Source organism: Falco rusticolus, chromosome 7 (assembly GCF_015220075.1).
Source record: "Falco rusticolus isolate bFalRus1 chromosome 7, bFalRus1.pri, whole genome shotgun sequence".
NCBI lineage: Eukaryota > Metazoa > Chordata > Aves > Falconiformes > Falconidae > Falco > Falco rusticolus.
Genome location: NC_051193.1, coordinates 42887518 through 42902828, shown reverse-complemented (window position 1 = coordinate 42902828; position 15311 = coordinate 42887518). Strand labels below are relative to the sequence as shown.

At 41.6% G+C, this 15311-nt stretch overlaps 2 protein-coding genes across 13 annotated transcripts in view; one reads left to right on the top strand and one right to left on the bottom strand.

Annotated features, from left to right (window-relative positions):
* RPS6KA5 (ribosomal protein S6 kinase A5) overlaps positions 1 to 7902 on the bottom strand; it is an 81760-nt gene extending 73858 nt beyond the window's left edge. Inside the window, exon 1 of one of the 3 annotated variants that reach the window (XM_037393834.1) lies at positions 7317 to 7902. In XM_037393834.1, coding sequence (XP_037249731.1) covers positions 7317 to 7389 — 73 coding nt within the window. In that variant the 5' untranslated portion in view covers positions 7390 to 7902. Of the gene's footprint in view, positions 1 to 6013; positions 6033 to 6944; positions 7018 to 7316 lie in introns of those variants that run through there. The other 2 variants (XM_037393839.1, XM_037393836.1) reach the window with 2 other exon arrangements.
* Positions 7903 to 8334: 432 nt separating this feature from the next.
* DGLUCY (D-glutamate cyclase) overlaps positions 8335 to 15311 on the top strand; it is a 47709-nt gene continuing 40732 nt past the window's right edge. Inside the window, exons 1-2 of one of the 10 annotated variants that reach the window (XM_037394940.1) lie at positions 8335 to 8544; positions 13944 to 13998. The gene's annotated coding sequence lies outside the window, so the exon portion shown is untranslated. Of the gene's footprint in view, positions 8600 to 8637; positions 8658 to 9936; positions 10184 to 13943; positions 14036 to 15311 lie in introns of those variants that run through there. The other 9 variants (XM_037394937.1, XM_037394936.1, XM_037394932.1 and 6 more) reach the window with 9 other exon arrangements.

Sequence of the window (15311 nt, the reverse complement as noted above, 5' to 3'; positions counted from 1 at the left end):
TAGAGCTTCCTCTACTGAACTAGATTCAAGTAACCTTCAAAGACAAGCTCTGCCCAAAAGCTGTGACTTGTCTCTGCTGTGCTCTGCAACGTGAGACAGCTCTGCTATTTTATTGAGCAGAACAATGAAACTCAGACAATTTAAAGCAGCACAGAGGAAGCAAGAAGGAAAACAGGACAGAAGAAATTCTGTAATACTTCTCTATTACGTGTCCAATGTGAGGTACCAAGACCAACTTTATTCTAACTTCTTCAGAGAATGACCCATCTCCACTCACCTAACAGATCTACTTTTAAGTCACAGCAACAAAGAACAGATGCTGGTTTCAAAGTTGTATGAACACAAACTCGAGATTATCCTTTACTCAGAGTGAAGAGTGGGTGGTTTTCCTTGAAATTAAGCAAAACTAGCAAATTCCTTCCTGAAAAAAAAAAAAGCCAAAACAAAAAAAACCCACCACGTAATAGAAACCACACAACTATTGCTTGTTAGACACCAAAGAAAATACATCTAGGATGTTATACTGGTTTTCTGCTATATATAAAATTATACTTTGACTGTAACTGGTTACAGCAACTGAGAGCTATCTGTTAAGTGAAAAACATTCCACTGCCCTTCAAATCTGACAGACTGAGTATCTGAACAAGAGTATCATTTAAACAGGACAGAGAGCTACCTTGCAAATTTAAAATGGAATTTAAAGAGCATACCATCTCAAAGATTACCTGCATTTTTCTTAGGCCAAAAAAGAAATCAGAGCAAAAATAAAACATGCACACAGTTCTGAACTCACATCAAAGAAAAGAAAATGCAATTTGTATTACTCTGAATTCCAGGATCACAACTAAGATAACGGGAGTGACAACTCTTCATTCTCTGTATTAGATGCTTAAAGAGGAGACCATCTGAACAGGGGGGGTGGGGGTGGGGAGAATAACAATCAAGATCCCAAAGCTGCTGATCCCATTCTAGAAGGCCTAGAAGCCAAAACTTTACACAGCCAAAGATGACAAAGACCTCTGAAGTACTAGCTAAGCTGAATGCAATATGGAAATTCAGAAGCATGAAATGCCATGGGGAACATGACAAGAAAGTATCATTACCATTATGAAAACAGACTGAAGTTGCAGAAGACTATCCCACCAAAGTTACCATTTGTACATCAGAAGACAAAGTAAAGATAAAAGTGTAGATATCTGAGATTAACAATCCAGACTCACGATAGTCTGAATTGAAAAGTGTTCCATGTTAAGATTCATTTGTGTTCATCAGCAGTAGCCCTTCTGCTATTACAGAGGTGATTTTGCTATGAGGTTTAGCATTACTGTGAGATGAATCACTAAGATTCAACCTAGAAGCACCTCCGTGGTTAGCTAGAAGCTTAATGTGCAGTAATACAATACATCATATAATAATCAAAAAAATCCCAGAATGAGATTAGGTAAAATGCTAATGAATAAAGTTGCTATGGGTAATCTAATGCCAAACAGAATTGAAACAGATCAAAACATCTAAAGACTCTGCATACCTTTTCAAACAAGAAACTGTATCTAAGTATAAGATATGAATCAATCATCAAAAATCAGTACAACACTTAAAAAATACACTAACACTTTATTCAATCACAGACACTTTGAACAGTGTTAAAAAGTAGCAAAACGTAGGTTAATTTATCAACAAAAGAAGAGCAACTGACAACCTCAATGTTGGTGAAAGGTATTTACATATTAGTTCATGAGACATTAACCAGGAAACTAAGAATTATTTTCAAAATTATCCTCTCTCAGGTATAGTTTTTATAACCATCTGTCCAAGCCAGCACAAAATATTTACAGGCATCAACAAAAAATGGGAAGAGGAAACAGTCACAATAGCTCCCAAAACAAAACACAAAACCAAATAAAGTGACTGTGTGTAACATGAGTCCTTCATAAACAGAGTCATCTGCCTACCTACAGAATGAGTCAGAAGCAAAGAAATCTTAGCAGAGCTTGCACCTTTGCACCTCATCATGGAGTTGGAGGGGGGGAAGCGTGTGCGGGCATGCAGGAAAGAGAATGTTTAACATAAGATACCAAAAGATGCCAAGCAATGAAGGGGATCAAATCACACCCTCAGATACCCAGGCTTTCTCATATGTTTAATCAACTCTGGCAAGTCTTTTCTGAATTGCCTCCTGAATAAAATCCCGGAGTGTATTCAAGTCGCATACAATTCTCCTAACTCTTGTGGAATCCAGCATGAGCTTTTAAACCATCATATTTAGAATACATTGGAGGAAAGCTAAACAAGCTGACAAAGACAACTGTGACTACTAGTCTTTGTTTAAGTCATACATTTTATAGAACAACACTGAAGCAATGAAAGCAAAATGAGCAATGGTACCAGACCCTTTTACAGATCATTTTAATCGGGTTTATTACATTCCAAAGCTGGAGCAGGGGGACAACGATGGGGAGACAGACCAAGAGATCAATAGTTATTCTCCTCCTTCATAATCAAAGTTTATCATAATCAAAGTTACCAGAAGATAAATTCCTACACTACAAAAAATTTTTTTAAGTATTGATTCTGTGAAGAGTAAAATCCACAGATTTAAGTTGTATTAAAGACGATTCATAAACTTAACCCTCTTAAAACACTCTTTATACTTCCCACAGCAATATGAAAAAAATATATATTTTAGTGCTCAAAAGACAAAAGTAGAAGTAAAAGCAATCCAAGTTTTGAAATATTAAACTATTAATATCTCCTGATCTCCAATCAATATACAGAATTAGTACAGAGTCAAATCTGTCTTACAGGAAAAAATTTTAAAAGTATCTTTCTTATAAAGCTTTCCTTCTAAAAATAAAAACTGCAAAGGTGACAGGTACAGCTCCATAGCGAAGTTTGAATACTCTATTTAATGCATGATTCATCATGTTTTTTAGCCATTGGAATTTTCAAAATGCCTTACAAAGTAACATGAACCTTATAGTTTACAAATAAATCCATTCTAGTTTAATTTCTCATTCAAAAAGGAGTAAATAATAATTTGCAATATTAAACCCTTCAAATAGTCCATGTATTTATTGTCTGAAGCCTTTCAGTTTCATACTGAATTATAAACTAGACTATTTGACTCAAGTGGAAATTCCAAATTCTTCTGCCTCTGGAGCCCTGCAGCCCATCACTACATTGACTTCTGGACTATACATGCCTTTTTGCACATCATGTGTTATAGTCAGACAAGTTGCAAACTAAGGCAAGTTCTTTAGCCCAAAGTTTGTGACAGCACTAAAATGAATCCAGTATCCTCTTCAAAAGGGGCTTGCCAAAAGGAAAAGAACAATGTCTTAAAGCAAAACAAACAACATATATACAGCCTATCACCCATACATTCATGAAATGCTTCACAAATTCCCTTCAGGATCCCGGTTTTGCTACTCTCTGCCTCTCACTGGGCAAAGCAGGGAGTACACATGCATGCTGCACGACGGGCAAACTCCTACCTAGTCACATACACTGAAGGTTCAGGATCCTTTGATCCTTATTTTATTTTTTCCCCAAAACAAGAGGTATGACAATAGCCAACAGGAGATGGGGGGTAAATCTCACTGCTAACAGTTCTATTTCCTTCTTACCTCTCTACATCACAAGTCTTTCCCTCTCTGCCCAAATCCTGCCCTATCACACAATTTTTTTTCTCAAATAGCCTTTACATTTCCCATTGTTCAGTTCCAAAGCACTACCAGGAAACAGAAAATGTGAAAAAGCAACTATATTCTTTTTTCACTGTAAAGAATATATAACTTCTTAGGTCTCCAAAGAGATTAGAAGTTTTACTAACTCTGAGGTTCACCTGCAAAAAAAAGCAAAAAGAAAACCCTTTGCCTCTACAACATTCCAGAAACAGACACTGGAGAAAATTTCATTTTCTCATTATTTTCACTGTACAACTTCAGTGAGAATCTGAGACAGAGACAGTCACCACTTCCTACCATTTGATCTTTGGCTTTTTTTTTTTTTTTCTACTTCCTGAAAAGGTGACTCCACTTTCCTCAAAAACTCATTTCTTTCCCGAAGTGAGCAAAGACAGATGGTAATAATTCTGAAGTAGCTGAATTGTGAGATTTCTGTGAAAGAAGAATTAGTTTGTGTGACAGGAAAAGAAAAAAAGTTGCTAAATATATTAGGAGAAAATCATTATTAACTGAAATGCGTCCTAAAAGTCACTGCTGTGTCTGGTTTGTAAAACAACCAACTGAAGGAACAGTCATTGAAGCACAGGCATGCTTACAGTTTCCCCAGCAGTAGGGGGACATTCTGATTCTTTGTATCATTAAAATAAAATCTATATACACAAAGTGGTGCCCAGTATTTGTAATACAACAAATCACATGGCATCTCACAGAGGCATTCAAATGTTATGCACCACAGTTCCTTCCCTATCACAAACCCAATCTACATGCCTATGAAGTGATGTTTTCTCAGCGATTGCTTTTTGGTCACGCAACAGAGGAGTTTCAGGGCCCTAAGAATATGGGATACAGAGCTAAAATTAAGGTTGACCCTACATATCAAAGCCAGCACTGTAATTTCAAAATCAAAGCTTAAAAGAGGTCAAACCATGGTATGATAGAGATAACAATCAGCTGGAAGCTTGTGTAGAAATAGCACTGCATATGCTCTAACTGTGCATTTTCATATGCCGCATTACTTGCCTGAAAGTAACAACAATCATCTGTTTCATTCTTGAAGATACTAATTTCATCTTAAATTCAAGTTTTATAGTTTGTTCACTTACTCAGTTGACCATAACCAATGCCTCTAACACGTTTAATATTTTTAGAGCCATTCCAAGACACAAGTAATATCAAATGCAAAGTATAACTGTAGGTTCACCTGCATTTTAGTTTATTTGACTATATAATTCTTTGTACTTTGAGTTTGTTATCAAGAGCTTCAAGCAACTTCCACAATATGAAAATGAGACACTCCCTTCTCAAAGAAGGCAGTATTTCTACCACAATAGTACATTCTTTCAAAGCACTGTGGAGACTGACCTCTTTTTCATCTTCCAACTGACAGCTACTTTCAATATGTAATTCTAAATCATATGATTAGTCACAGAGCTAGCACCGCCAAAGAAAGAACACTGAGAAGAGTTCCACTAGAGGAACACTACAATCTAAACAAATCACACATTAAAAAGATATTCATGGTATACAACGTCACTATTCAAGAACAACAAAGATCCTCTGGCTTCAATTCTAATTTTGCACATCCTCTCACCCTCTTTCTCAAACTGAAACAATAATCACGCTGCATGCTTAAAAACTGTAGTGAGTTGACCCTAGCCAGTAGTTGGGCACCCACACAGCCAGACCCAGTACAAAAAACCCTGAGGAAAATATCCAAAGTACGCTATAGATTATTTATGTATTTCCATATCAATAGAAGCTGACTGCAGTTTTTATCCTCAGATTACCATACCTCTGTGCATTGTGTAAGGACAAGTTTTGAAACAGTATCTTGATAAATCCTGCATAGCAATGACACTATTGACACCTTCAGGAGTAGGAGTCTCCCAGGAGTACATGACAGAGTAGCTCCCTCCTCCACCCTAATGCTCCAGAAATAGACAAGCCATTGCTAGAAAGCATTTTTCAGAAAGCAGTTTTCTAAATACTTAATAAGGAAGAGCAAATGAGGAGGGGAGAAGCAACTGAGTCCCACTAAACTGAATTTTAGAAGCTTAAAAAGGCACAAACAAGGTTGAGAAATTTAAAATTAAAAGTACTGGTACTTCCTGAATCTGCAAAGCTTTAAGATCATGATTAAAATGATAATTGCTTATTCTGCTATATTAGACAGCTCTTTGTCTAGATTATATGAATATTTTTATTCTTCAAACTATCTTTAAATAACTATCCCACAGGGATATGTGCTGTCTCAACTTTTAGAAAAGGCACTAGACATAGCTAGGTAAACATATAGAATAAATGTATTATGCTTCCTTTCCCCTTACCCCTTTTTCTCCTGCACACTGAAATCTAGCAACTCCCAACGAGACAAGTATGTTTTCCACCAACAGTACTGCTTCTTCTTGAAAGAAGGAAACTACAGTCCCTTTGGTTTCTTGGTTTCTGCGTAGCTATCAGGAAGACCGCCTTTTTTTTTTTTTTTTTTTTTTTTTTTAAAAGCTGCAGTGATAGCTACGTGCCGCTGGGGCACCTCCACCGAGCCCCTAGACCCAAATGACAGGGGGACAGAAGGCTGAACACGACGAAGAGACCAAGTACCACCACTTGCCTTCCCCATCGACCCATTACAGTGTCAACTACATTAACCCGGGGGGCGGTTCTCTCAAACTTCTGCGATGAACACCATAGTATATTTACTTTTACTTCATCATGGAGAAAAAAAGATGGTGAGAGAAAAGAAATGAAGGGCATGGGTTAATAGCACCTTCACTATTAAGACATATAGAGAATATACATCCTGATTATGTTTTACACGCACCCTCAAATTTACAGTAAAATCTAGAGTTACTGCAATATTCAAGTTGCCTGGAAACTTCTGAGCAGCACTGAGTCCCTATTAAAAATATATAAAGATCTTCCCCAACACAACAACCTACGACAGAGCATTTCTGCTGTATCTTTGAAAGATCATACATATTTCACACGTTGAACTACTTCTCCAGAGGGTCTACAAGTAACTACTGAGCTGAAAGAAGATTTCGTAGACCTAAAAGCCAGATAACTGCGGCTACATGTTAGCACATTCCCCTCCCTACAATTCTGGCATTTCACCGAAGTCAGAGAAAAGCTGTCACACAAAACGACATCATTTAGGACTGTAACAAACAGCAACCGTCGCCCCCCCCCCTCCGCCCCCGACACAGCCATAAAAGTCAAACACATAATTAAAAAAAAAAAAAAAAAAAGGCAGCTAACCCTTATCTCCTTTCAAAAGCGCCAAATACCACTGGGGCGGTGGGTCAGAGGAGCCAAATACGCAGTAGAAGTCCAACTGAAATACTTCTTTCAGAAATAAAAGAAGGGACCCCCCCGCCCCCACCTCACACGCTCCTGCCCATGTCTTTCAGCTCATCCTCTTTTTCTTCCTCCTCACCGAGATTTCCCTACTGGTCCCGATCAACTCTCCTGAAGCTCCTTCCTCAGCACTTCTCCCCCCAGTCCCGGCAGCCCGGGCCCCCACCGCCACCCCCTTGCCGCCCTCCCCTCAGGCAGGAGCGCTCCCTCAGCGCCCCACGCCGACACCCCCCCCGGCCATGACCTCCCCGGCCCCCGGCCCGCCCCGCTCACCGTTCCTCAGCTCGTGCTTGACGGTGAGGAGCGGCAGCTCCGCTTCCTCCGCCGGGCCCGAGGGTCCCTCCATGTTCTCACAGGCGGGCGCTCCCCCGCCTCTGCCGCTCCCCGTGTGTGTGAGCGTGGAGGCGGGGGGACGTCACCTGGCCTAAGGCGGATTTTATTTTCCAGGGGCGCTCCGGGGGAGAGGAGCCATGCAGGCGCGTTGGGGGCGGCTGTTCTCCCCTCCGCCTCGGGGAAAACGGAAAAACAACAACAACAAAAAAAAAACACCAATAAACCCACACCACCCAACAACAAACAGTTATTAAAATACAGGGAGGCACACGCACGTCGGCTTCCCTCCCCCGGCCCTCAGAGCCAGCCCATGTCCTTGCGGCTCCCCTCCCCCTTGCTCCGGCCGCCCTCCCCGCCCAACTGCAGGGCGCGGAGCCGAGGGGAGCCGAGCCGAGCCCGGCGCGGCCCAGCCGGGATAGGCTGAGCCAGACGGGAGGAGGGGGCGCCGTGAGGAGCGGCTCCTACTCAGGCGCTCACACCCCCTCCCTCCCCCCGCCGAGACGCTCATTGGGCGCGCGCGCCCGCGAACCTCAGCGGCTGTTGGGCAGAGAACGTCCTACGTGCCTCCCCCGCCCTTCCGCCGAGCGGCGCGCTCCCTCATTGGGCCACCGGCTGCGCCAGGCGCTGGCTCCGCCCCCCGGCTTCCCCCAATCCCTTCTACTCCCTGATCTTGTTTGTAAACATTCCCGCCCGCCTCTCCCACTCCCCCGCCCGCTTGAGGGCGGGCGCTGGGTTGCCTAGAGAAAATGGAAGGCGCTGATTGGCCACTGCCAGCGGCAATCATCTGAGGGAGCTGCGGTGGCGCCCTTCCTGCGGGTTACGGGCTGCTTTCATCGTATTTGTGGGGGGGAGCAGCCGTGGGCTTCCCCACTCGCGGTGGCGGCAGGGGGGAGCCGGGCAGAGCTCCAGCCTGGCGCGGGGCGGCGGGGGCGGCAGCGGGATGGGGGAGCAGGGCATCCCCTCGCCGAGGGACGCGACGCGGCGGGGAGGAGCGAGGGACGGCCGGGACGGGGGTTCCCGCAGAGCTCTGGCCGCCCGCTGAACCTGCGCCTCCCCGCGCGGCGCGGGCGGCGTGTGCGGGCTCCCAGCGGCGGCACGCCGGCGCGGCACGGCCGCCTCCTTGGGCCGGGGTTAGCGCGGGAGCTGCCGCCGTAAGTGTGGCACGTCGGTATGTCCGCCTTCAGCCAGCGCTCGCCGCCGGGCGACAGCGCCGCGGCCGTGCGGTACGCGCTCGGGGCACGCAGGATGCGGAGTCCCGCACAACGGGGCCGTGGGTGGCGGGTGAGCGCAGGCCCGGCGCCGGGCTGCACTGAGGAGGCCGCGGGCGGGGGGGCGGCCGGGGCTGGGGGAGCAGGCGGCCCCGCGGCCCGGCCGCTGGGCAACGGGCGGAGCCGTCGCCTTGGGGGCTGGAGAGGCTGAATTTACTGCAAGTTAAAACAACCTGTGAGGTCGCTGAAAGGTCACAAAGCAGAGCGGGGCTTGGGGGTGATGGTGGCTCAGGGCGCGCTGGTGAGGGGGCGGCCTGCCTGGTTGCGGGGTGAGGGGCTGGCAGGTGCCGCCGGGTACCCTGCTCACAACGCACTGCGCGGGGCATTCTCATGTGGTGCCATTAGTTGCGTGCGACACGCTATCCTGAGAGTGGGGTTTGGTTCTGGTTTTGAGGAAGATGTGTCTTGAATCTCATTAGGCCTGTTCATCTCACTTAAGCCTCTCAGGCCTGTAAAGTTGTGGAAGCCATCTGACACATCTAAAGACATCTACTTTTCCTTGAGACAGGTCACACAAGTCACTTTTCTCTCCACTTCTTATTTACAGTAATTTCTGGCTTGTTGCTTTTGAATGCTGTGGCTTCCTGTCATTTGACACTGCGTGACAAGAAGCTGATTTACAATGCCGTGTCACACAGGACAGCTCTGCTCAAGCAGAGTCTGATTCTGGTACATCAAACATCAATGAAAAAAGTGTCCTCTGTTAATCCTTTATTCACATTCCAGTATTACGTATATTTTTTGTGTGCATTTGTATACATATACATAAAAAATACATGTAAGTATATATACATACACGCATTTCTACAGTTCCCTGTAGAGAGATTGGGTTGAACTATTTGAGGTTGATAAGGGCTTTCTACTATAGAATCGTTTAAATACCAGACCTCAGTTTCAGGGTGCTTCTGGGATGAGTTTTCTTCCCAGAAATTAAAAATATTATCTAAGGGTTTCATAGTATTCCTGGTAAAACTTTCGAAGGTCTTTTCTACAAAGCACTGCAGGTGTTCTGTTGAGGTATCTCCCTGTAGCATATGATACACACATGACTTCCCTGAAAACATCCATCCAGCTACTGCCTTTCCAACAGTATTATATCAAGGCTATAAATATAGAAAGTCAGCTTGCAAAAGATGTTTCCAAACTGAAAAATAGATTCCCTAACTTCTGTCACTTGATTTTAGAAGCCTCTCTATTGCAGAGACAGTAAATGTTACATCAGCATAATATTAAACCACAAAAGGGAAAATAATGAAAATACAAAATAAACTGATAAAGTTAATTTTTAAATTAAATGTTTGCATCTTTGTAACTAATGCCTCATCTGTATAATTAGCGGGGAGTGTCAGTTTTTCTTCTTTACAAGGAGTAACAACCACTTCTGATTATTCTGTGTCCCAGATGTTACATTTTGAAGAGACCAGTACTGTATTTCATCCAGTGGCTGTACTAGCCTACGCTTTGGACTACCTGTCCCTGGCAGCCTCAGAAGAGAGAAACTGAAATCTGACTCCACTCTGTTCCTTACTACCGCTCAGTGTGAGTGGAGCTGGCATTGAATCCAGTAGTTGCTAATAGTTTTGGTTTCTGACAATCATAGCTTGACAGACTTTTATCTGCTTATTTGCCTCAGGATAAAAGCTACTCTTCATTCCCTTTAAATTTCAGCTAAAACAGCTTTAAAGAATGAGGTCATGACCCTAAAAACATCAAACCATGGTTAGTGGTTGATTGTTGTAGCTGCTGGCTATGCTTATAACAAGACAGAGTGATTACCTTATATATTTAGGTTGAAGTTTTCTGGGCTTGGAAAGTACTATTGCATGAGCTGAAAGTTCATTGTTATCACTGAGGGACCCACTGATTTGCTTGCACCTTGGAAAAAGTAACTGAGTAACATGGTCATTCCATTTAAAAAATCAAGATTTTTTAACGTTACAGTCTCTCCAGTGTTAACATTTTTGTAGTGGGTTTCTTGTGTCATATCCAGGAACAGCAAAGCAGCCCTATTGAATGTTTGGAAAGAATCCCACCTTTTGACAGACAAAAGAGCTATAACTGCACCAAAATCCTAAACCCCTTGTCAGTAGTCCCTGAGTACAAGACTATGTTCAAGTTTTCATTTCAACTAAAATTTTGGGAGCAGTGGAGGATTAAACCTGGTCGTGTGCTTGATTTAAGAGTGGACCTACCTTCAGTTGGATGGTCCAGGCATAGTGGGCTGGTTTCATTACCTCCATCACCTTTGCCTTTGAAGCAGTATCCCGTGGCTTTGCAGTTGTAAAAGGACACAGTTTTGTCAGCCTTAAGTGTGGACAAGATTTACAGATAGGTGGAAACATACATCTATATCTGTACCAGAAAATAAAGCAGATAGGACTCATTCTTGTCAGGGCAAGTGGCATGACATGGCATGGCATAGCTTGCATGCACACAGCTAAATTCTTTCCCCTTCAAAACAGGGTGGCCTTTTCCGTACTGCCTCCTGGATTTATGCAGATTGAAAACTGTTACTGAGCTACACTAGCCCCCAAGTTGTATGAGGACATTGCCTAGGAGAGTACTAGTCAGGGGCCCAGCCATTCCGAAAAGCATGCCAGCAGTCAGAAATATGGATAGTCATGTGTCAGAGCTCAGATTCTGCCTTTGTCCTATTTAAATCACTGACACAGACAGTCACAGAGTCAGATGAGGGAGGAAATTTGGCTTGAGCCTGCAGCCAAAGCAGACATGTGAAAGTACAGAACAATGGTGGACTGTAGACCCACGGGGGGTACAAATGGTCTGTAAGAGATTCCTTTGTATTTTGGAGAAGTAAAACCACCCTTGATATGTAAACTGTGCTTTTAGAAGTGCAGCTCTGAGTGCAATTTAACTGACTGAAAATGTTATTTGCATTTTAAATACTCATTTCTGTGTGTGCTATAACACTGAACAAAAAATTACTATTGGTATGATATGCATTCATTAAATCACCTCTCCAATGTTAAAAGGAAAAACATTTGATGTAAAAATTACTAAAAACTATGGGGTAATGCAGAGCCACTCTCATTCCATAGTCTAGATGTGTTTTTTGTAAATAGCATTTTCATGTTTGTGTGTACAATAAGAGCAACCTGACAGGTTAATCAACCAACAGTTCAATGTTTGGGCTGAGCATGTGCTGCAAGTTTGGGAACATGGAGTAACAGAGTTCTAAAGATAGATGTCCCTTCTCTACCCCACAACACAACTGTTCAAAAATATGCGTCTTTACTTGCCATTCCTAATTGTGAAGAGAGGGAGGAAAAAATGCTGTGGGAAATACCCACATGGAAAGATATTATTGAACTTCATTTAAGAAAAAGTGTCACAACATTTCCTTTTCGGTTCTGAAAGAGGTGGTGTGCCAAGATGGTTTGAGGGCTGAGGTGAAATTGAAATGCTCAGTGTACAGACTTCTGAGAGGAAATGAGAGAAAGAGAGAAAGGAGAAAATGAGTGCGATAGCTGCACACTTCCAGGGGCTCACTACTTTACAGTTTTGAGGGACCTGATTTACTTTCTTTTTGAAGGGCATCTGCCTAAGGAAGACATAGTTTCTATGGAGCTAAAGTTGGGGGCGTCTGGGGCTTTCCTGTGGTCATCAAATTGTTACAGAAATAGGTGTTATTTTCAGAGTACAAATGTTGCAAAGCCAGATGATACACAGTGTTCCCCTTAATCACTCCAGGAAGAGCATTTGCACAGCAGGGGAAAAAGAGGATAAAATTTTGGAAACCACAAAATGAATTTAGGGAAGGACTGCCCATGAAAGACAGTCATGATGTGAAGCAGCTTTTGTGTGAGATTTTAGCACAGTATTAGTTCTAGTTCTAGTGTCTAGTTTACATATATTCTCTGTGATCTTTTTAAAAATCTGCAATTGAACATTTTGTGCTTGATAACCATCAGAAAAACACACCAGGTCGGTAAATTCGCTGTTTAAAGCATTTTTTTATGAAACTGCTCTGGGCAGCAGTTTTACCTCTTTAAAACCACTTAATGTCTTACCATGAAAGGAGAAGTTATGCTAAGCATCCAAGCCTAATAATTCTCTTAACGGAAGTGGTACAACTCTGTCAGGAAATGGATTGTTTCTTGAAAGAGTGCATGTAAGTGAAGATGTGTTACTGATTCTAGGGTTACATCTTTGATTAAACTTAAGTCCTGTTTCAGTTACTATTCAGTTCTTTGCTGAAAATTCATTTGTTTTGGGCGTTTTTTTCTTCAGTAACAGTACAGCTACAACTACTATTCCAGGCAACACTTTCAAAAGTTTAATTGTTAAAAAATCTACATGGCTATAAAAGAGAAATGATAAAAATATTCGTTATGTTACTCGGTTTCTGATGAGGAGAATGAAAATGAATGAACGCTGTCCAGAGGGGAAAGGAAGAAGACCTATCTATTAAAACAGAAATAGGGGCTTATTTCAATTTCCGCTTAAATGCTTAAGCTAGGTAGAGATGGAATTTATAGTTAATACAAAGAATTGGCTTTTGGGTCCTAATCCTCACTCACTCATAATAATTTGATATCATTTTTAAATCTGTTGGAAGAAACATAGAGCGCTGTTCTACATAATGGTGTTATTAAAGCGCTGAGTAATACTGACTGCAGTGTAATTAAACTCAAAATCCTTTTCAGAAGACTCAGATATGAATTCCGACTATTTTGAAAATTGACTGTAAACTTCGGAGAAGGGGACTTTAGGAAGGAGAAGCTAATCAAGATGATCTGAAAGCTAGAGATGAGGAAATTAAAACTTTTAACTCAGCATGGAGACCATGAGTACATCCTGATAGTTGCAGAAGCCATGCAGCTGCTTTCCACCCCCAAAGAAGGAAGCAAAAACATGAGGAAAAAAGTGATTAAATAGCAGAGCTTAAAGGTATGCATTGTAGTTCTTAAAGAGATCCTACCAAAAAGGAGATAAGTGAAAAGAAGTGCCACATAAAATGAAGGGGGAAAGGCAGGTTTTTAAAGCATAAATAAAAACTAGTAAGTTCATTTCCACAACTTTTATTGCTACTGACATATTTAAAGATATTGCATATGTTAAATTAGCATAGAGCAAAAAAGGGTTTTAACAAAGTGAACAATATTGCAGAGATACATTTTTCCCTTTTCCCTTTACCTTGACAAAAGTTGTATAATTATTGATTTTGAATCTACTCTTTTAAATTCAAAAAGATAAGATGCTCCCATGATTTGAAATAACAGAAGAGAAAATTCTGAAACAGATGGATAAATTTATTTTATATATATATTTTTTCCAGACTCAGGTGATATGCCTCCTGGAGTTTGGAAGGAACTTGGAGCTCCTCAGAAAAAGTACTAAAACTCCCATTAGTTCCAAGTACTATATCAGGTGACTGGAAAGCACCTCTTAACATAGTGTAATAGAATATTATATAATATAATACAATATGATTTAATATAAGCTGCATTACAACTAAAAAAAATTATTTAAAAGGACCAGGAAAATGTTTTGGTGAAAAGATTTGAAAGATTACCTTTAGTTATAAAGAATGGGAAAAAAAAAATAAAGGATTGAAAAAACCCAATAAGTAGATAAACATGATTCCATGAACACACACCAGATATAAAACACTACTGTGAAAAATCAGGTCCTAAACCCAGTATCTAAAATGATAAATGGCAAATTTTCAATAAGACTAAAAAAAATGGGGATTTTTAACTGAAGTTGCATCATCTACACTGGAACTATAAACTGTATGACTTGGGACTAGAGATAACCGGTAACTGGTACTCAGTAATTCTACCATTTCATTACTTTTTTCTTAAATTTTTCATCCCATAATGATTTATTGAGATATAGGGTACAAACTAGAGTATGTCTAGCTCAGCATCCCGTCTCCAGCACTGGCCAATAGCAGCTGAGTAGTGTTACAGCAAACTGTGGTAAGAAACTTCTAAGGTTTAGCTATGCAGTCTATGAATAACCCGCCATTTGTTTATCTTTGACTTTGCTATTTGCTAGTTTCATCTGACCGTAGAATCATAGAATGGTTTGCATTGGAAGGAACCTTAAAGATCATCTGGTTCCAACCCCCTGCCATGAGCCTTCCACTAGACTAAGTTGCTCAAAACCTCCATAATGATTCAGTTAAAAAAGAGAGTGAAGAACTGTTACCTTTTATCTCCTCCATACTTTTGTTGGATCTGCCCATATTTCACAGGCAAACCCAGAATGTGAAGCGCTAGTCCCCCCACCTCAAAATGTCCAGTAAAATATTTGCTGTAGGTACAGGTTATGCACCAGGCACAAGCAGTTCTTTGAGCTTTCAGTAATCCATCCACAGCCTCATTTCTTTCACTTTTCTTAAGGAAAGGGCTTATAGGGAAAACTAGGTTATTTAGATGTTAGAACCCTCAGTTTCAATACACCTCTTTTCTAATGTAAAGTGTTTGGAGTGACAATCTTTCAAGAGTATATCAGAACTGCAGTTGGTTGGAAGGCATTTTACACTCCTTTTGTAAATTCCTCAAGATTTGCATTTTCTCTGAAGTGTTAGACTTCTATGCAAAGAAATGCCCCATTAAGCAGTTTTTCTTTGGCTGTCATTTATTAAGTCTGGCTAAGAGTGAGGTTTGGCATCCTCCTCCTTGCATGTCACATTCAA